The sequence below is a fragment of the Thamnophis elegans genome, chromosome 12 (genome assembly GCF_009769535.1).
Source record: "Thamnophis elegans isolate rThaEle1 chromosome 12, rThaEle1.pri, whole genome shotgun sequence".
In the NCBI taxonomy this organism is placed as follows: Eukaryota; Metazoa; Chordata; class Lepidosauria; order Squamata; family Colubridae; genus Thamnophis; species Thamnophis elegans.
In genome coordinates, this window is record NC_045552.1 from 402,490 (window position 1) to 419,498 (window position 17,009).

The 17,009-nt window shown below is 51.5% G+C and overlaps 2 protein-coding genes across 2 annotated transcripts; both read right to left on the reverse strand.

Moving 5' to 3' along the window:
* Window positions 1-60: 60 nt before the first annotated feature.
* On the reverse strand, window positions 61-6,034 carry LOC116515747 (cytochrome P450 2A13-like). The gene is given in 14 exon segments (XM_032227951.1): window positions 61-731; window positions 733-763; window positions 1,165-1,306; window positions 1,424-1,446; window positions 1,449-1,592; window positions 1,595-1,609; window positions 2,027-2,168; window positions 2,994-3,148; window positions 3,151-3,169; window positions 3,627-3,787; window positions 4,466-4,506; window positions 4,508-4,613; window positions 4,920-5,082; window positions 5,787-6,034. Coding segments are annotated over 14 exon segments (1,470 nt in total). The 5' UTR covers window positions 5,967-6,034; the 3' UTR covers window positions 61-583.
* Window positions 61-15,899, reverse strand: LOC116515749 (cytochrome P450 2A13-like). The gene is given in 11 exon segments (XM_032227954.1): window positions 61-573; window positions 10,536-10,725; window positions 10,999-11,140; window positions 11,266-11,453; window positions 11,717-11,788; window positions 11,791-11,857; window positions 12,283-12,456; window positions 12,739-12,899; window positions 13,776-13,925; window positions 14,154-14,316; window positions 15,604-15,899. Coding segments are annotated over 10 exon segments (1,479 nt in total). The 5' UTR covers window positions 15,784-15,899; the 3' UTR covers window positions 61-573; window positions 10,536-10,543.
* Between the last annotated feature and the right edge of the window lie 1,110 nt (window positions 15,900-17,009).

Sequence of the window (17,009 nt, forward strand, 5' to 3'; positions counted from 1 at the left end):
GGTGTTGGAAGGAAAATCAGGGCCAAAGGGAGGCAGGTTTGAAAGAAGAAGCAACGGTTCTTTCTGAGAGGAGTGGAGTTTATTTCGGAAGGCACAGCACAAGCAAAGGGCAACGTATAGAACCAGCTGTTCGAGGTGCCACCTTACAGTTTCTGTGAGGAAAAAGCTGCCCATTGGAGGGCCGTGAAGAGAGCCGGCCTCTGGGGATTCTTGGACAGCGCAGTTAGCCAGTTGGCCAAGCGGTGAAGCTCCCTGCTGGGCCTGGAGCTTTGCCTTCTGGGTGCTTCTGAAACGGGCTGGTCTCTGATAAGCTAAGGAGATTCCCTTTATCTGAGCAGGGTGGCGCCCTTTGCCATCCTTAATGCCACCTTGGCATCCAATCCATTTTTGCCTGAAATTGGCTGAAAAGTGGCAGAAGGCTGAGGGAGGGGGGGTGATTTCCTTCCCAGATGACCCTGGGGGCCCCTTCTGTCCAGGGGAAAGGCAGCCACCATCTCCTTAGATGGCATCTCCTGCAGCCAAGTTGGCAGGGTGAGGGGAGATGCAGGAAGGGACCTTGCAAAGGGTCCAGAGGGCCCCTCCCTCAGCGGGGGAGGGCGGAGATCTCATAGGTCCGTGGGATCGTGCCAAACCCCACCAACATTGGGGAGAGGTCGATGTCTTCAGGGGGCACAGCTGACTTGAAGCGGAAATGCTGAAGGATGCTGGTGAGGAAGAGGAAGAGCTCCGCAGGCCAGATGTTCCCCGAAGCAGTAGCGCTTTCCTGCAAAAGACCAGAGCAGAGAGGCCGGTGGGCAGGAGGACCCCCGTGTCTGCCTCCCCAATGGGGCCTGAGGGGGTCCATACTATGCAGAAGCAACAGAGGACTTGGGGGTCCCTTTTGCAGCCTCTGAAACTTTTCCCAATATCCGCTTTGTGACTCTAACTTATAACTGTGTCCGAGGGAATGATTCACGGTGCAGTTTCTGGATCCGTCCTGTGGCCTCAGCATCTCTTTTGAGTTTGTGTTTTGCGGAGGAAACTCACAACTGTAGCCAGGGTGTGTTTCTGCACCAGCCCTCCACTTGCCGGGCAGTGGCAGGGGGGGGGGCTTTGGGGGAAGGTCTTTGGGAGGGTTGTCTGAGGTGACTTTCTGTCTGGAGAAATGGTGGGGTGGGGGCTCACCAGTGGAGAAAGGTATGAAAGCCTCATTCTTCTGGAACTGCCCCTTCTCATCCAGGAAGTGTTGGGGGTCAAACTCCGCAGGTCTTGCAAAATGTTTGGGGTCTCTCATCGCTGTCCCCAACATGGGGAAAACTTCGGTCCCCTGAGGGCAGGAAATAAAGGAAGCACCAATTACTCTGGGGGAAATGATGGGAACTATGTGGAACCCAACTTATATGGATGCCCTCGAGGACTACCTTAGAGATATCCCCCTTAATACCTTGGGAATTGTGTAGCCCTTAACTGGACATCTCGGATGACACGCCGTGGCAGTGCCAGGGGGAGAATATCCGCAAATCTCTGTATCTCATGAATCACAGCTTCCGTGTAGGGCATCTGCAGCCTGTCCTCCATGCTGGGAGTCCGATTGACACCAATGACGCGGTCAATTCCTCGTGGATCTTCTCTGGGGAGAGATAGAAAGAGTAATAGGAAAATCCAGCTTACACCCACAGCTGGAGAGGTTCCCTGGGTGACTTGGTCCTATCCTTCTCAGTTCCACCTACCCATGGAATTGGGGTGGGAAACGGGGGAGGAAGAGCTTCAACTCCTGGAGAGAAGGTGATGGGACTCCAAGAAACCCCTCAACTGCTGGAGAAGGAGTTGGGCTTGGAGTCTCCACTGCTCCTGTTCCAAGCACCACCATGCTCTCTCTATACGTGTGCGTGTGTGTGTGTTTGTGTGTGTATGTGCGTGTGTGTGTGTGTTGGTCATTAGAGGGTGCTGCTCTCTCTCGTCATGTATTTCTTTCTCTTGTGTTATCTCATAATATAGTCTGCCATAACTCTGACAGATTTTATTTCTCTGTTGCCATGGAAATTACCTTCCACCTCTGGGTGCTTCAGCAGGATCAGGAATCCATAACGCAAAGTGGTGCTGACCGTTTCCGTACCACCAAAGAAAATACTAAGTGTCGTTGCGACCAGTTCCTCCATGGAGAAGAAGGAGTCGGGGTTTTTTTCTTCCTTGGTGAGAGAAAAGGGAATTTTTAATCAAGAGAGTGGAGACCCATGCATTTCACAGCTCTCCTAATTTGCTGATGTCGGAGCTTTTCTAGAAGTCTGGACACCCCAAACTTTGAGGAGCTGACTTTGCTGTCCCCCATGGTTTTTTGTTGATTTGAACTTGTCTGCTTGCTTGGGGTCTTGTAGCAGGAATCGGAGGCAGCCCCTTTCAAAGACCCTCATCAAAAGATAAACACAAACCCCAAATCTTTCTCCTGGGAATAATCAAAGGGAAATATACAAAGAAATTAAGTACATATTACCACATCTGCTAATTACAGCTAGAATTTGCCCATGCTGGAAACAAAATAATGCCCCCTCGGACAATTAGTGATTAAAAAAACTTTGGATGTGCAGAGATGGACAAATTACACTGAAATAAAAGATAAAGAAGATCGGAATATTATGAATTTGGAACAATTGGTACAAATGGCTGCAAAACAAGAATAAAATTAATTAAGCCAAAAAACCTATATAATATATATATATAAATTATATAGAACTGTGTATAAGGTGTGTAAATTATATACATGTACAGGTATGATGACATAACAATGTTGATGTATGACTGTAAGGTGTGTAGAAGGGAAAAAATAATAAAAAAAAATCTGCCTGCAGAAGACCCTCGGATGGAGAATCTCTCCAAGGTTTCCATCTGGTCCCGTTCAAGTTGCCAAATAAAGGAGGGAAAAAGCCAAGCTCAGAGAGCACCAAGGACCCTCATCTGAGTTGGGCTGAGTGTTTCTCTCTGTGGCTTTATCATCCCATCAAGCCCCCCCCTTTTACCTGCAGCATTTTCACCAGGAAGCAGTCAATGAAATCCCGTGGGGAGTTGGGGTCCAGGGTCTCCTGGTGGGCTTTTGCCTTCTTGGCCACAAATTCCTTCAGTTCGGAAAACCTCCTGAAAGCCATTTGATGGGAGCCAGGGAGACGCTGCACGATTCCAAAGAGATGTCCAAGAGCTGCAGGTCGGGTGGCAGGTGGAGAAGGGGGAAAGAGGGAGGGGTTTACTGGGAGAAGAAGACCCTGGCAAGGATAGCAGAGGTGGGAGGGAGGATCCCAGGAGACCCGTGGGCCCCTGACCCTTCCTCCCCCCAGGTCTGCAGAAGAAGGACCTCCTTCACCCGTGTGGGAGGAGGAGAGACCAACTGCTGCCTTCTTCACTGGGAGGGGAGTAAATGCTCCTTGAGGTACATTTCAGGCAACCAAAGTCTGGGGCCACCCTGGCGTTCTGTCTCATCCCACATTGGAAAAAAGGTTCTGAAAGTGGGCACTTCCTGAATCGGTCGAGATAGGCAAATAACAGGAGACCTTCATTGCTTCTCCTCAAGGACCTCAGCCCCAGAGCCTCCAGGGTCAGAGCCCTGAATGGACAGGGATGCTTTCGCAAGGAGGAGCAGCAGGATGGGAGGGGGGTACCTGTCCCTGGGCTGAGGAGCTGAAACGAAAAATTTCCAGTATTGCGGTCAGCAAAGAGAGGAACTCCTGGTCTTCATAGTCAAAGCGGTTGCCGAAGGTGATGGAGCTGATGACGTTGGACACGGAGCGGCTCAGGAAGTAGGTGGGGTCAAAGGGGGCTCCTGTGGGGGAAGAGAAACCCTCCTTGATGCTCCTGTAGGGCCTGCGGCGGGTCTGAGGATCGGCCTTGCAGACAGAGAACTCTGGTGTCTCCGTCGTGCCAGGCTCAACCCTCCTCAAAGGCTTCTGGCTTCACTTCTGCCTCCTGGGGAGCAGGGAGGCGGGGGGGCACTCTTTGGCAGCTAGAGTCCCTGCCGGGAGCTCAAACAGAGCAGCCGATGCTGTGGGCACCCTGGGCCAGAAAGGGGGAGCCCAGACCCCGCAAAATAGGCTGGCTTTGGGTGTGCCCACTGCTGAGACCGGCAGGGAAATCTGAGCGCAACCTTCCTTTGCCCACCAAGAGAACGAAAGCGACATGGACCCTGAACCAGGACAGGCTGCCACCGGCTGTGCCAAGCGCTGGGCAGGCTGGGGAAGCAAATAGAAACTCTGCCCCCTATAAAGAAACAGATAAAATGCTCCAGGCTGAAGTGGGGGGCAGGCGGGGGGGGGGTTTGCAAGATGTGGAACCTTCCCTTGGTGGTCTTGGTGCCTTTGATAAAGCCTCTTTGGATGGCTTAAGTCAACTTCCCATTTTGGATCTTTGGGCTTCGTTAGCCAAGCATGTGCCATTTTATCTCGCCCCTCCCCATGGATTTCCCCCCTTGCCCCACTTCAGGGGGCTCCAGAAATCCACCTGCCTTTTGTGCCCCTCAGGGCTTCCAGCAGGAAGTGGGCTTCCTAGGATCCGCTCTTCGATGGATCTCTTTCCCACCCCGAAATTCCGTAAGGTCATGATGGAGAACCGTCGCAGATGGATGGGTTTCTTCCCATTGCTGAAGGCAACTCCTGCAGACCGAAAGACAAGGGGGAGGGGCGTTGGGACCCAGAAAGACCTCCCAACAAGCTCAGGACTGCCCAGAGCAGGACGGCAGAAGCAGCACAGAGCTCCCTCCCTGGGGGGCCCCTCGAGGTGCCTTGAAAGGTGGGTCATGCTGAGTCAACCCTGAAATGAGGGAGGTGGAGGGACCGAGCGCATCGCCTGCTCCAGCATTCCTGGTTAGTGCAAGGGACATCAAATATGGCTTCCCCCCAGACGGCTGCTCAGCAAAACTCGCCATCAAGTCGCTGGGGGACGCAGAACCTGGAACACACCATGACCCTGGAAGATCCAGTCAAAACTGGCCTGTTGGCCACGGTCCCGGAACTCGTTGCCCTGGTCCACCAGAGCCTCCTTAATGGCCTCATAGCCGCACAGCACCAAGATGCGCCGGGGTCCCAGCTGGAGTGTGTAGACCGGCCCGTACTTTTCGCTCAGCTGCCGGAGAAAGCGGGAAAGAGAAGGGGCAGAATTAGCCGGCAGAACTAAATTGGTCCTCACGAGCATCTTCCCCCGGCTGACCAGCTGTGACCCTGGGCAGAAGCTTCTGGACCGAGAGGGTCTCAGTGGGGAAATCCAAGGGGTGGGTCCCCTGCTGTGGAATATTTGACCATGGGGTTCAACCCCTGGGACCCCCAGATGCTGGGGAGGGGGGGTATTTGACCCACTCCAGGGTGGTGAAATCATTCCTGTCTAAAGGTCCTCTCTGCCTCAGGAACCTTTCCATGCCCTTCTATCCCCCCAAATTCTGCCCCCCAGTTGCTCCTAATTTCCTCCTTGCCTGGTCCCTGAAAAGGAATCCATCAGGAAAGGAAGCACAGGGAAGGGGGGCAATTATGAAATATTTTTTTTATTAAATGAAGGTTCAAATATACAGGGTCTTCTCTTCCTGGGCTGCCTGATGGTGACTCAGGGTCCACAAGGCTTCATGGCACCTGATCCATCACCCGAGCAGTCATCTTCCTCTTCCTCCACCTGAGCCCTTCTGAAGAGGGGGAGAGGGACCGTCCCGCTGGAGCTTTGGGCCCCTGGGCTCCTGCAGCCGGCTGGCCCTCAATGCCGGGGAGTCCAAAGCCAGTCAGGGGGAGCTGATCTGGGGAAGGAGCGGGGAGGGTGGGGTGGGGCACAGGGGGAGGCCTTACCTTGATGAGTGAATTGGGCAGGTTCTTTCGGTCTATCCAGAGCAGGTTCCCAATCAGGGGGAGGGGCGTGGGTCCAGGGGGCATCTTGTCCCTTCGGCGCATTTGCTGCCAAGAGGAGAGGAGCAAGAGGCCGGCCAGGAAGAAGGCCAGCAGGAGGGTCCCTGCTCCCAGGAGATCCATGGGGACGGGCAGCTCCAGCACTTCCCAGGGGCTGCAGCCGTCAGGAGAATCTCAGCCTGGCTCTCCAGGGACCTAATATAGGACTCGGGAAGGAGTGCAACGCCCACCTCAGGTTGTGCAACTGCCGAGGTCTCTTCCAAGCCGGGCAGGAGTGGGAAGCCTGCCTAGAGAGCATTTCTGCCAATTCATGTATATTTAACTTGTAAGTGGAGACTGCTCAGGAGCCAAAGGGTGGGTGGTGTGACGTTACTTCAAGACCTGCCTTAAACAATTGTTGTGTTCTTCAACATCCTCACCTTTCCTTCTAAGCCAAGGGCTGCACCAACTTCAGCAATCACCTGCGCCAAAGACCCCATCGTGACCTCCACGAAGTTATTGCCCAGATGATGCAATTGACCATTTTGGGGGTGGGGGGAAAAAAGGCCACCTTTGAAGTGGAGTTTTCCTCACCCGTCCTGGGTCGAAACCAAAGCCCTGAATGTGGGTTCAGCCAAAGGGTTGCATGGAGTCAGGGACTGCAGAGGAACCATGAAAACGCAGGACAAGGAGTGTTCATTGATTGGGTGATTTGGATCAACTTCGAGGTGCTTTTAAAGAGGCTTCCCTCCCGCGGTTGTGGGAGCTCCATCACGGGAGGTTTTAAAGAAGAAGCTGGCTTCCGGTTGGCGTTGTCTGTGGGAGCTGTTTCATTTTTAGCAGCTCCGGAACCGTGACTGCATTAAGCTGTCTAAACAGCATCCATCAGCTGTTTGACAGATTGATTACCTCTCCTTCGGGCATAGGAGAGAGGTGAGAAGCTGAGTTTTGGAAGTGCTCATTCAACCTCCCCCAGGAGATAAATCTGGGGTGTGGAAGGTCTGAGCCGCCCTATAACCCAGTGAATTCTCCGTGCCAGGGATTTTTTCTGCCTTTTTGCAGAACGAAGGCATACGTCCACCCTCAGCTCAACAATTGATTTATACCTGATTCCAACATGGGCAGACAAATACCGGAGAATTTCTAATTGTATGTATTCAGACTTTAACTCCATTTTTCTAAAAATTCCTTCTGATAAACTATGTGGCAGAAAGACAAAGATGACGCCGAACAGTTTTTTTTTCCAAAATATTTTTTTATTTTCCATTTTCATAACATATAATCACATGTATGCTATTACATAGCCAATATCCTATTGTATTAAGTAGTAATTACATCAGTTCCTCTTGTCATCAACGCCCAGAAAGATAAAAACCCATTATTGGCTCTTCTGTTCTCCATACACCTCTTTCTTCTACCTCTCTCCTACCTCCTTTCTTCCCTCCATCATCCTTTTCTACTCTAGTTCCCCTTCCTTTCTCCTTCTCCTCTCTCTTCATTCCACTCCTCCTTATCCTCCTCATCTTCCCCCCTTACCCTCTCTCCCATCCCTCTCTTCCTATCTTTCTTCTCTCCTCTCTGCTTCCCACTCTTCCTCTCATTCACTTGGTGTATTTCAGCTTCTGAGCAAACTCCATTCTATGTTGATGGTATTTATGCTTCCATATCAATATACTTAACATATCTTAGTTTAAAGAAAAAATAAGAGAAGACAGTATACATGTGCACTCATATTACTTTAAAATCTAACACCCCTCGTCAAGCCTAATATACATCCCTCCCTGTATATAATGTCTTCTGAAGTACCCCTGTGTTTTAGTTCCCTTATACCACAAGAAAGCATGCCATCGCAACAACAAATCATGTCCTCCTAGTGCCAATAATCTAGAATTTCTTAGCGTTATCCATTCCTTAATCCACCTCAAGTTTGTTGCCTGGTAGTATAACTCCCAGTTGGCAGGCCAAATCCTCCTCTTGCTCTAGCATCTTGCAACAGTTTTAATTTTATTCTCGCTTTCTTTCCCTGCCAAATATACTTCAACTCTATTTTATTTAGGTCTTCAAGATAATCTTTCCCAAATCTAATTGGAATTGTCTGGAACAAGTATAAAATCCTGGGAAATATATTCATCTTGATTGTTGATAATTTTCCTATTAGTGATAACTGTAAATTTTCCCATTTCGCCAAGTCTGTCACAATCTGTTGTTTAGGTTTGTGATAATTTGTCTTTTTAAGTGAACTGCATCTTGCTGTCAAATATCTCCCCAAGTACTTCACCTTATTCGTGACCTGTATCTTCAAAGCTTCCGCCAATTCTTTGTCTTACTAACATATTCTTTGCCAGAATCTTTGTTTTATCTTTATTTATTTTCAGGCCTGCTACCTTTCCATATTCCTCTATCTTTTCTATCAATTTAAGAGCTGTTTCTAATGGATCCTCTAAAATGAAAACCAGATCATCTGTGAATGCTTGCAGTTTGTATTCTTCCTTTTGAATTTTCATTCCTGTTATATCTTTTTCTTCTCTAATATTTCCATTTAAGACTTCTGTTACACAGACAACAGAGATGACAGTGGGCAGCCTTGTCTTGTCCCTTTCCTTATGTCAATAGAATCTGTCAGTTTCCCATTTATCACTTACCTTTCTCTTTGTTTATGATATATAGCAATAGCAACAGCAGTTAGACTTATATACCGCTTCATAGGGCTTTCAGCCCTCTCTAAGCGGTTTGCAGAGTCAGCATATTGCCCCCAACAACAATCCGGGTCCTCATTTCACCCACCTCGGAAGGGTGGAAGGCTGAGTCAACCTTGAGCCAGTGAGATTAGAACCGCCGAACTGCAGATAACAGTCAGCTGAAGTGGCCTGCAGTACTGCACCCCCACCTCGGCTCTATATAGCTTCTATGGCGTGAATAAATTTCTTGCCCATCTGCTCCAACTGTAATAACATAAATTGCCAATTCACATTGCCAAAGGCTTTCTGTGCATCTAAAAATATCAAGGCCATTTGTTTTTCAGGATAAGCCTCGTACTATTCCAAAGTGTCCAGAATCATTCTCATATTATCTTTACTTTGTCTCTTTGGCAGAAACCCATTTTGATCAGGATGAATAAATTTATTTAAATATCTTTTTTAAGTCTTTCCCTTGCAACTGTTTCTAACTCATGAGCTGGGCTGGAGCCTGAGAATTGTTCCTAGGAGCTGGGATTGGAAGCCTCTGCTTTGCTAGAAAACGGCCAGAATTTACTGATCTGGTAGTTACTCTAAAGGCCTAGGACAGTGATGGCAAACTCTTTCCACAAAAGCTATTGCGCTGGCTCGTGTGCCCGCCCCCATTATTTAATGCTCCCTGCGCATGGACGTGTGACACAGACACCCCTGCTTCCCTGCACATGGCTTTCTTGGAGCCTGAGGAGGGCAACAACGCCCCCCCCCCTGCCCCCCTGGAGGCCCGTTTTCTGACTTCCATTGGGCCCACTGGGTCCGCTTTTTGCCCTCCCCATGCTCTCTCTGGGGGCTGTCTAGGGGCCTGGGGAGGGCAAAAAACACCCCAAGACACAAACCATCCGTAAAGGAATGAACTTCCGGTTTGCACCTTGGACGTTTTTTCGTCCTCCAGAGGGCAAAAAGCATCCAAAACTCAAGGCCAAAAACCAGCTGACCCGGCGCACGCACTGGAGCTGACTGGACAATGCCTTGCGTGCCCTGAGAAATGGCTCTACGTGTCACCTGTGGCACGCATGTCATGGGTTCGCTATCACGGCCCTAGGAACTAGGACCAGGAAAGGAAATTCGTAAATAAGAATTAGAGTAGTGGGAGATGTAATCAGGGGCGGAGACACTTTGGATAGGTTCTGACATCATGATTGCTAAGCCAATGAAGAAGGGGCGGGAGGTGAATTTGTAGAGTATAAGGCAAATGGATTGATGATTTAGGGGGTGTTTCGGAAAATGACAGGCTTTAGACTTCTCAGGATACAGGCAAAGTTTATTTGGCAGCCAGGTTCAGAAAGTTAGCCACATAGCTAATATTGCAAGTTCTGAACCACCTTCATCATCAAAGCATGCGTTCTTATACATTCTCAAAGGCAGCGTAACACGTAAACACTTAACTCATTTCCTATTGGTTACCTTGAGGGAAAGGCCTTATAAGGAGATGAGGGTCTGTCTTCTCCTTTTGTTACAGGTATGGACTACGTGTCATTAACGAACTTCATCTGAACCTTGTGATTTGGACTTTTGACATAGGGACGTTGGCTGGAACATCTTGTGGTTAGAAGCTGATGACATTTCCCTTAAGCAAGCTTCTAGCTGTCCCTCTTATGCCACGTTTTCATTCTTATATTTTTAATCCATGTTTTATTCTACTTTAGGGGTGCCCACTGTACCTGCATGTGGATGGTTCACCCGCTTGCCAAAGTGAAGAATGAATTTACCATTGTTTTCTCTTGGACATTTTGGCTTGGCATTGTTTTTTTCCAAACTACACAAGGATCACCCCCTCCACCACCACCGGAAGCCAAGCGACCAGAGCCACTGCAGGGAGGGGCACAGAGATTGGGGTACGGGAGCCAGAATGCAATGCAGGGGATGGGGGGGGCATAGCTGATATTCTCTCTGGAGATGGAGAGGAAGCTGTGGTGCCCTCAGGAGAGGGCCATGTCCTCAGAGAGCATCTGCGGAACACAACTTTGGAGAGACTCCAGAGACCCTCGCTCAGCGGGGGATGACGGAGATCTCATAGATCCGTGGGATCGTGCCAAACCCCACCAACATTGGGGAGAGGTCGATGTCTTCAGGGGGCACAGCTGACTTGAAGCGGAAACGCTGAAGGATGCTGGTGAGGAAGAGGAAGAGCTCCACACGGGCCAGATGTTCCCCGAAGCAGTAGCGCTTTCCTGCAAAAGTCCAGAGCAGAGAGGCCGGTGGGCAGGAGGACCCCCGTGTCTGCCTCCCCAATGGGCCTGAGGGGTCCATACTATGCAGAAGCAACAGAGGACTTGAGGGTCCCTTCTGTGGCCTCAGCATCTCTTTTGAATTTGTGCTTTGTGGATGAAGCACTGGGACCAGGGTGTGTTTCTTCACCAGCTCTCTGCTTATCAGGCAGGAACAGGGGTGACCTGAGGGGGTTCTCGGAGGTGACTTTCTGGCAAGAAAAAATCAGGGCTCACCTGTAGAGAAGGGTATGAAAGCCTCATTCTTCTGGAACTGCCCCTTCTCATCCAGGAAGTGTTGGGGGTCAAACTCTGCGGGTCTTGCAAAATATTTGGGGTCTCTCATCGCTGTTCCCAACATGGGGAAAACTTCGGTCCCCTGAGGGCAGGAAATAGCATCGATTATTCATGAGGATGATGGGAACTATGATCCAATGTATGTGGAAGACTGATACCCTTGAGGACTACCTTAGAGTGGGAGCAGAGATATCCCCCCTTTAATACCTTGGGAATTGTGTAGCCCCTTAACTGGACATCTTGGGTGACACGCCGTGGGACTGAGAAGGGTATCAGGTCCCCAAACCTCTGTATCTCATGAATCACGGCTTCCGTGTAGGGCATCTGCAGCCTGTCCTCCATGCTGGGAGTCCGATTGACACCAATGACGCGGTCAATCTCCTCGTGGATCTTCTCTGGGGAGAGATCAGAAAGAGGAGCCTAGGAACCAGAGGAGGCCCACTTCTGACCTTCCACTTCTGACCTGGGGACCCCAGCAGCTTCCTGAGGAGGCAGGAAGCCACCCAGCATGCAGAATACCAGGCGATGGGTCTGAATTTCACAAGGAAGTTCAGTTGAAGTCCCTCAACTGCTACTTGGGAGACGTAGTTGGGCCTTGGAGGTCTCAACTGCTCCTATTCCAACCACCACCAACACTCTCTGTTGCCATGGAAATTACCTTCCACTTCTGGGTGCTTCAGCAGGATCAGGAATCCATAACGCAAAGTGGTGCTGACTGTTTCTGTCCCACCATGAAGATGCTAAGCGTGCTTGCGAGTAGGTCCTCCATGGAGAAGAAAGAGTCAGGGTTGTTTTCTTCCTTGGTGGAGGAAAAAGGAATTTTTAAATCGATTTGTTTATCTCTCTAGTTCAGCTATTCCTGCCCACCAGGGCTAAAACTCCCCTCACTTCTCCGCCAGAACAGCCACCATCTTGACTGAAGTTCTGCTTGGGAGTAGATTCAAAATTGAATGACTGAGATGTTTCATCACCTCTCAATGATCTCAGCTACTTAGGGAGTTACAGCTATTTCACAGCTCTCCTAATTTGCTGATGTCCAATCTTCTCTAGAAGTTTGGACACCTTGAGCCTTGATGAGGCTTATCTTGCTTTCAAACCTGGACTTTTGTTGACTTAAACTCTGGGTCAATCTCCCAAAGTTTGTATCTGGTCCCCTTCAAGCTGGTCTGGGTGGATTTGTGTGTGCGTGTTAATCATCCCATTAGCAAGGTGTCCCCCTCTTACCTGCAGCATTTTCACCAGGAAGCAGTCAATGAAATCCCGTGGGGAGTTGGGGTCCAGGGTCTCCTGGTGGGCTTTTGCCTTCTTGGCCACAAATGCCTTCAGTTCTAAGAACATCTTGAAAGACTTTTGCTGTGAGCCAGGGAGGTGTTGCACGAATCCAAAGATGTCTAAGAGCTGCAGTTTGTGTGGCAGGTTGAAGGAGAGAGGAAAAGGGGGTTCTTGTAGAAGACGACCCTGGCAAGTGGAGCTGAGGTGGGATGGGGGTGGGCTAGGCCTGGGAGTGGAGGCCTTTTCACCCTAGAGAGTTGCTCCTTCAAGTCCACAGAAGGTTCTCCTTCATCAGCGTGAGAGGAGAGCCAGCCATTGACCTTGCAACCTCCCCTTCACACAAACACCCACTCCGGTCTCGCGAGATTCAGAACCCCCAAGCAGAGGCAGCAGAAGGAGGGAACCCACCTGTCCTTGGGCTGAGGAGGCAAAGCGGAAAACTTCCTGTATTCCGGTCAGCAGAGCAAGGAACTCCTGGTCTTCGTAGTCAAAGCGGCTGCCGAAGGTGATGGAGCTGATGACGTTGGACACGGAGCGGCTCAGGAAGTAGGTGGGGTCAAAGGGGGCTCCTGGGGGCAGAGAAATCTTATAGGCCCAGAGCAACTGGAAACACTCAGGGTCCGTTAGGAATATAATCTAATGGTTGGGTTGGCAATATATAACTCACGTAGCAATGCTATACCTGTTTCTTTAAATCATACTACAAAATGTGATTGGTTGCTGTTTTCCTTAATCGGCCATAAGAGGGAGCTAGAATGACTGTTAGCTCTCTCTGTTCGTTAGATGCTGATCTGATCTGATCTGAGTGCCGTGAGCTATTGTAAGTTTTGCAACTGCTAGCAAACTTTGAGTACTGAACTGATTATATGATACTGGACTATGCTATTTGGATTACACCTTAACTGAAAGACGTTGATGACTGACTGTCTTATCCGTGTATGACTTGGACTGTTTGATGGACTCTGATACCTCTATTTCCACGAAAGTAAAAGCCTATTTAAACTGCAGTGTCTCTGTATGCTAGTTTGTGTGTTCTCCAACACAACTCTCACAACGCTTCGCTGAACGTACTCGGTCTCCCAACGGGGAGCTTACCTAACACTGTCCACTCCTAGACCCCTTCAAGAAAGAAAGAAAGCACCTTTGGCTAAAGCTGCCTCTGGTTGCAGGTCTCCTGGGACTGGCCAGGATCCCTCCTTCAACCGAGACAGCCTCACCTCTGGGGCAATTGGGAGCCGTGCAGAGTGGGTCATAGGGGTTGGGAGTGGCAGGAAGGGGAAATCTCCCCTTGGGGGTCCTGCTGCTTTGCACGGAGCTCGTGCTGGATTGCTTAAGCCCGGTTCCCCTTTTGGGTATTTGAGCTTTGCTGAGCCATTTTCCTTCTCCCCCCCCCCCATGAATTTCCCCCCTTGCCCCACTTCAGGGGGCTCCAGAAATCCACCTGCCTTTTGTGTCCCTCAGGGCTTCCAGCAGGAAGTGGGCTTCCTCCAGGATCCACTCTTCGATGGATCTCTTTCCCACCCCGAAACTCCGTAAGGTCATGATGGAGAACCGTCGTAGTTGTTTGGCCTTTTCCCCGTTGCTGAAGGCAACTCCTGTGGCCCAAAAGAGAAAGGGGGAAGGGGTGCTGGGACCCAAAGAACACCTCCCGGCACTCTAGTGGGGGGGAGTCTTTCCAAGCCCTTCCTTAGAACAGAGAACAGGGAACGGGAGTCATGGTGGGGACAACCATTCTGGAGCCACAGGCCTCAGTGCAGGGGACACCGAATGCACCTTCCCCCGCAGGGCCCTTGAGGTCAACCGTCACCAATTCTGAACCATACCGTAACCCTGGAAGATCCAGTCAAAGGTCCCGTGATGCCCCCGGTCCTGGAACTCGTTCCCTTGGTCCACCAGAGCCTCCTTAATGGCCTCGTAGCCGCACAGCACCAAGATGCGCCGGGGGCCCAGCTGGAGCGTGTAGACCGGCCCGTACTTTTCGCTCAGCTGCCGGAGAAAGCGGGAAAGAGAAGGGGCAGAATTGGCCTGCAGAACTAAATTGGTCCTCACGAGCATCTTCCCCCGGCTGACCAGCTGTGACCCTGGGCAGAAGCTGCTGGACAGAGAGGGTCTCAGTGGGGAAATCCAAGGGGTGGATCCCCTGCTGTGGAATATTTGACCATGGGGTTCAATCCCTGGGACCCCCAGATGCTGGGGGAGGAGGGCTGTTTGACCCCCCCTCCTGGGTGAGCTGCTAAGAGCCAGCTTTTAACCTTGTTTCTGGCTCATGGTCTTTTTGGTGTCCCCCCGCCCCCTCCTTCTGCCCAGCAGCTGATCCCAATTTCCTACCTGCCTGGTGGTTGAAAATGGCTCCAGTAGGAGAGGACTCACAACAGGGGTGTGGCAATGGAGGAACACTCATTCTTATTACAGATAGGTTTTAAATACATACAGGGGTTCTTCGTCTGGGCTGCAAAAGCTGTCATTATTTTTTTAAAAGCAGGAGGCAAACTGGGTCCCCTTTCTGAACAAGACACTTAGGAAAATGCGGAACCTTTCATGAGTCCTGCGGGAGAAAATCTGCTGGTGCAGAATCCGTAGGAGACGCAGAGCCCCGTTTTCCCAGTAGCCCATTTGGTGAAAAAGCACATCTGATGGGAGGCAGCGGGGGGGGGGGAAGCTCACTACGCTGGGCCCCTTACTATGCCTTTGCTCCAGATTGGCGTCACTGGGGCTCCCCTGGTCTTTGGCTCCTCAAGAGTGACACAGCTCTTATTCATGATTCCTGGCAATTCTGCAGTCAGGTCTCTGTCCTCTTCTCAGCAGTAGCTTTTGGGAAAAACCAGCATCCACCGGCTGCACCCAGAGGCTGCATGAAGAGACGCTTAAGCACCTGGAGTGAGACATGGAGGGGGTTTGACCGGAGAGGAAACATTCCCCTGCCCTCCTCCCTCCAGGCCCCCGTCCAGTGTGCAAAAGGTCACAGCACACCTCTGGCTGTCCACGGAAGCAGGAGAACGGCAGGAGCTGGGTTGCTGTCCCTGGGGAATAGCTGCCTGCCGGGCGACCGAGAGTCAACCAGGACTTGATGGCACCTGATGCAGTCATCTTCCTCTTCCTCCACCTGAGCCCTTCTGAAGAGGGGGAGAGGGACCGTCCCTCTGGAGCTTTGGGCCCCTGGGCTCCTGCAGCCGGCTGGCTCTCAATGCCGGGAGTCCAAAGCCAGCCAGGGGAGCTGATCTGGGGGAAGGAGCGGGCGGGAGGGCGGGGGTGGGGCACGGGGGGAGGTCTTACCTTGATGAGTGAATTGGGCAGGTTGTTTCGGTCTATCCAGAGCAGGTTCCCAATCAGGGGGAGGGGCGTGGGTCCAGGGGGCATCTTGTCCCTTCGGCGCATTTGCTGCCAAGAGGAGAGGAGCAGGAGGCTGGCCAGGAAGACGGCCAGCAGGAGGGTCCCTGCTCCCAGGAGATCCATGGGGACGGGCAACTCCAGCACTTCCCAGGGGCTGCAGCCGTCGGGAGAGTCTCAGCCTGGCTCTCCAGGGACCTAATATAGGACCTGGGAAGGAGTGCAACACCCACCTCATCATCCAGGTTGTGCAACTGTCGAGGTCTCTTCCAAGCCAGGCAGGAGTGCATTTGTGCCAATTCATATCTATTCAAATTGTAGGTGGAGGCTGCTCAGGAGCCAAAGTTAAACCATAATTTTGTTTTTAATTACAGGTAAAATTAAAGGTTGTGGGAACGTCAATAACCGTGTTCATCAGAGATCTCCGGTGGGACCTCCTGAGCATCACAAAGTTATCACCCAGTTGATGCAACCTGAGATGTTTTGTGGGGGTGCAGAAAGGGAAGCTTTGCTCTGAGCACGGAGTTTGCATTGTCCAGGACAGGAACCGGGAGGCTGAATGGAGTGAGGACCCGGGAAGGAGTGCAACGCCCACCTCATCATCCAGGTCTCTTCCAGGCCAGGCAGGAGAGGGACGCCTGCCTAGAGAGCATTTCTGCCCTTTCCAAGGTTGGGAGCCTGAGGTCCCAGGCCTGTCCGGTCCAGCTGGGCCTCTGCGCCCCCTTCTGCACAGCCCAGCCAGGGAGATGTGAGCTGATCGATCCCCCAAACAAGCAGAGGAGCTGCAGATGGAATCCTCCTCCTCTGGCCACAGAAGGCTGAGGACGGTTGGGGGCGGACCTGCACCAGAGACCCCAGAAGGTCCTAGGTTGCAGACTGGAGGGGGAGATCTCAGAGCTGCCCTCTGGCTGTCCTGAATGCAAGGAAGGGCGCATGCCTCCTCTGGAGGGTAGCTGCAGGAGTCCCTCCCTCCCCTTCCTACATTCATGGGCAAGGAGGCGACCCTAGTGAGGGTTTTGAGGGCAGCAAAGGTTACGATTCAGGGACTGCCAGCAAGCAGGGCAAGGGGCGTTCATGGACAAATCTTTGGATCAACTGCAAGACCCAGAACTGGCAGCCCAGCCGTCTTGGGGGCCCATCACTAGACCTCTGAGGGAAAGGCAGCCACTAAGGGCTGTGGCCAATGGGAGTGGGGGTCTCGGTCCCACATGCTTGGAAGGGAAGACGGAAAGGAACCGAGAGATGCCCCAATGTTGGGTGGGCAATGTCCTTGGCGCCTCCGCAAGCGATGTGTGCTGGGGCAAGGGGAAATGCCATCTTCTCTGGAAGCCCCCTGCCCCCCCCCCACAGTT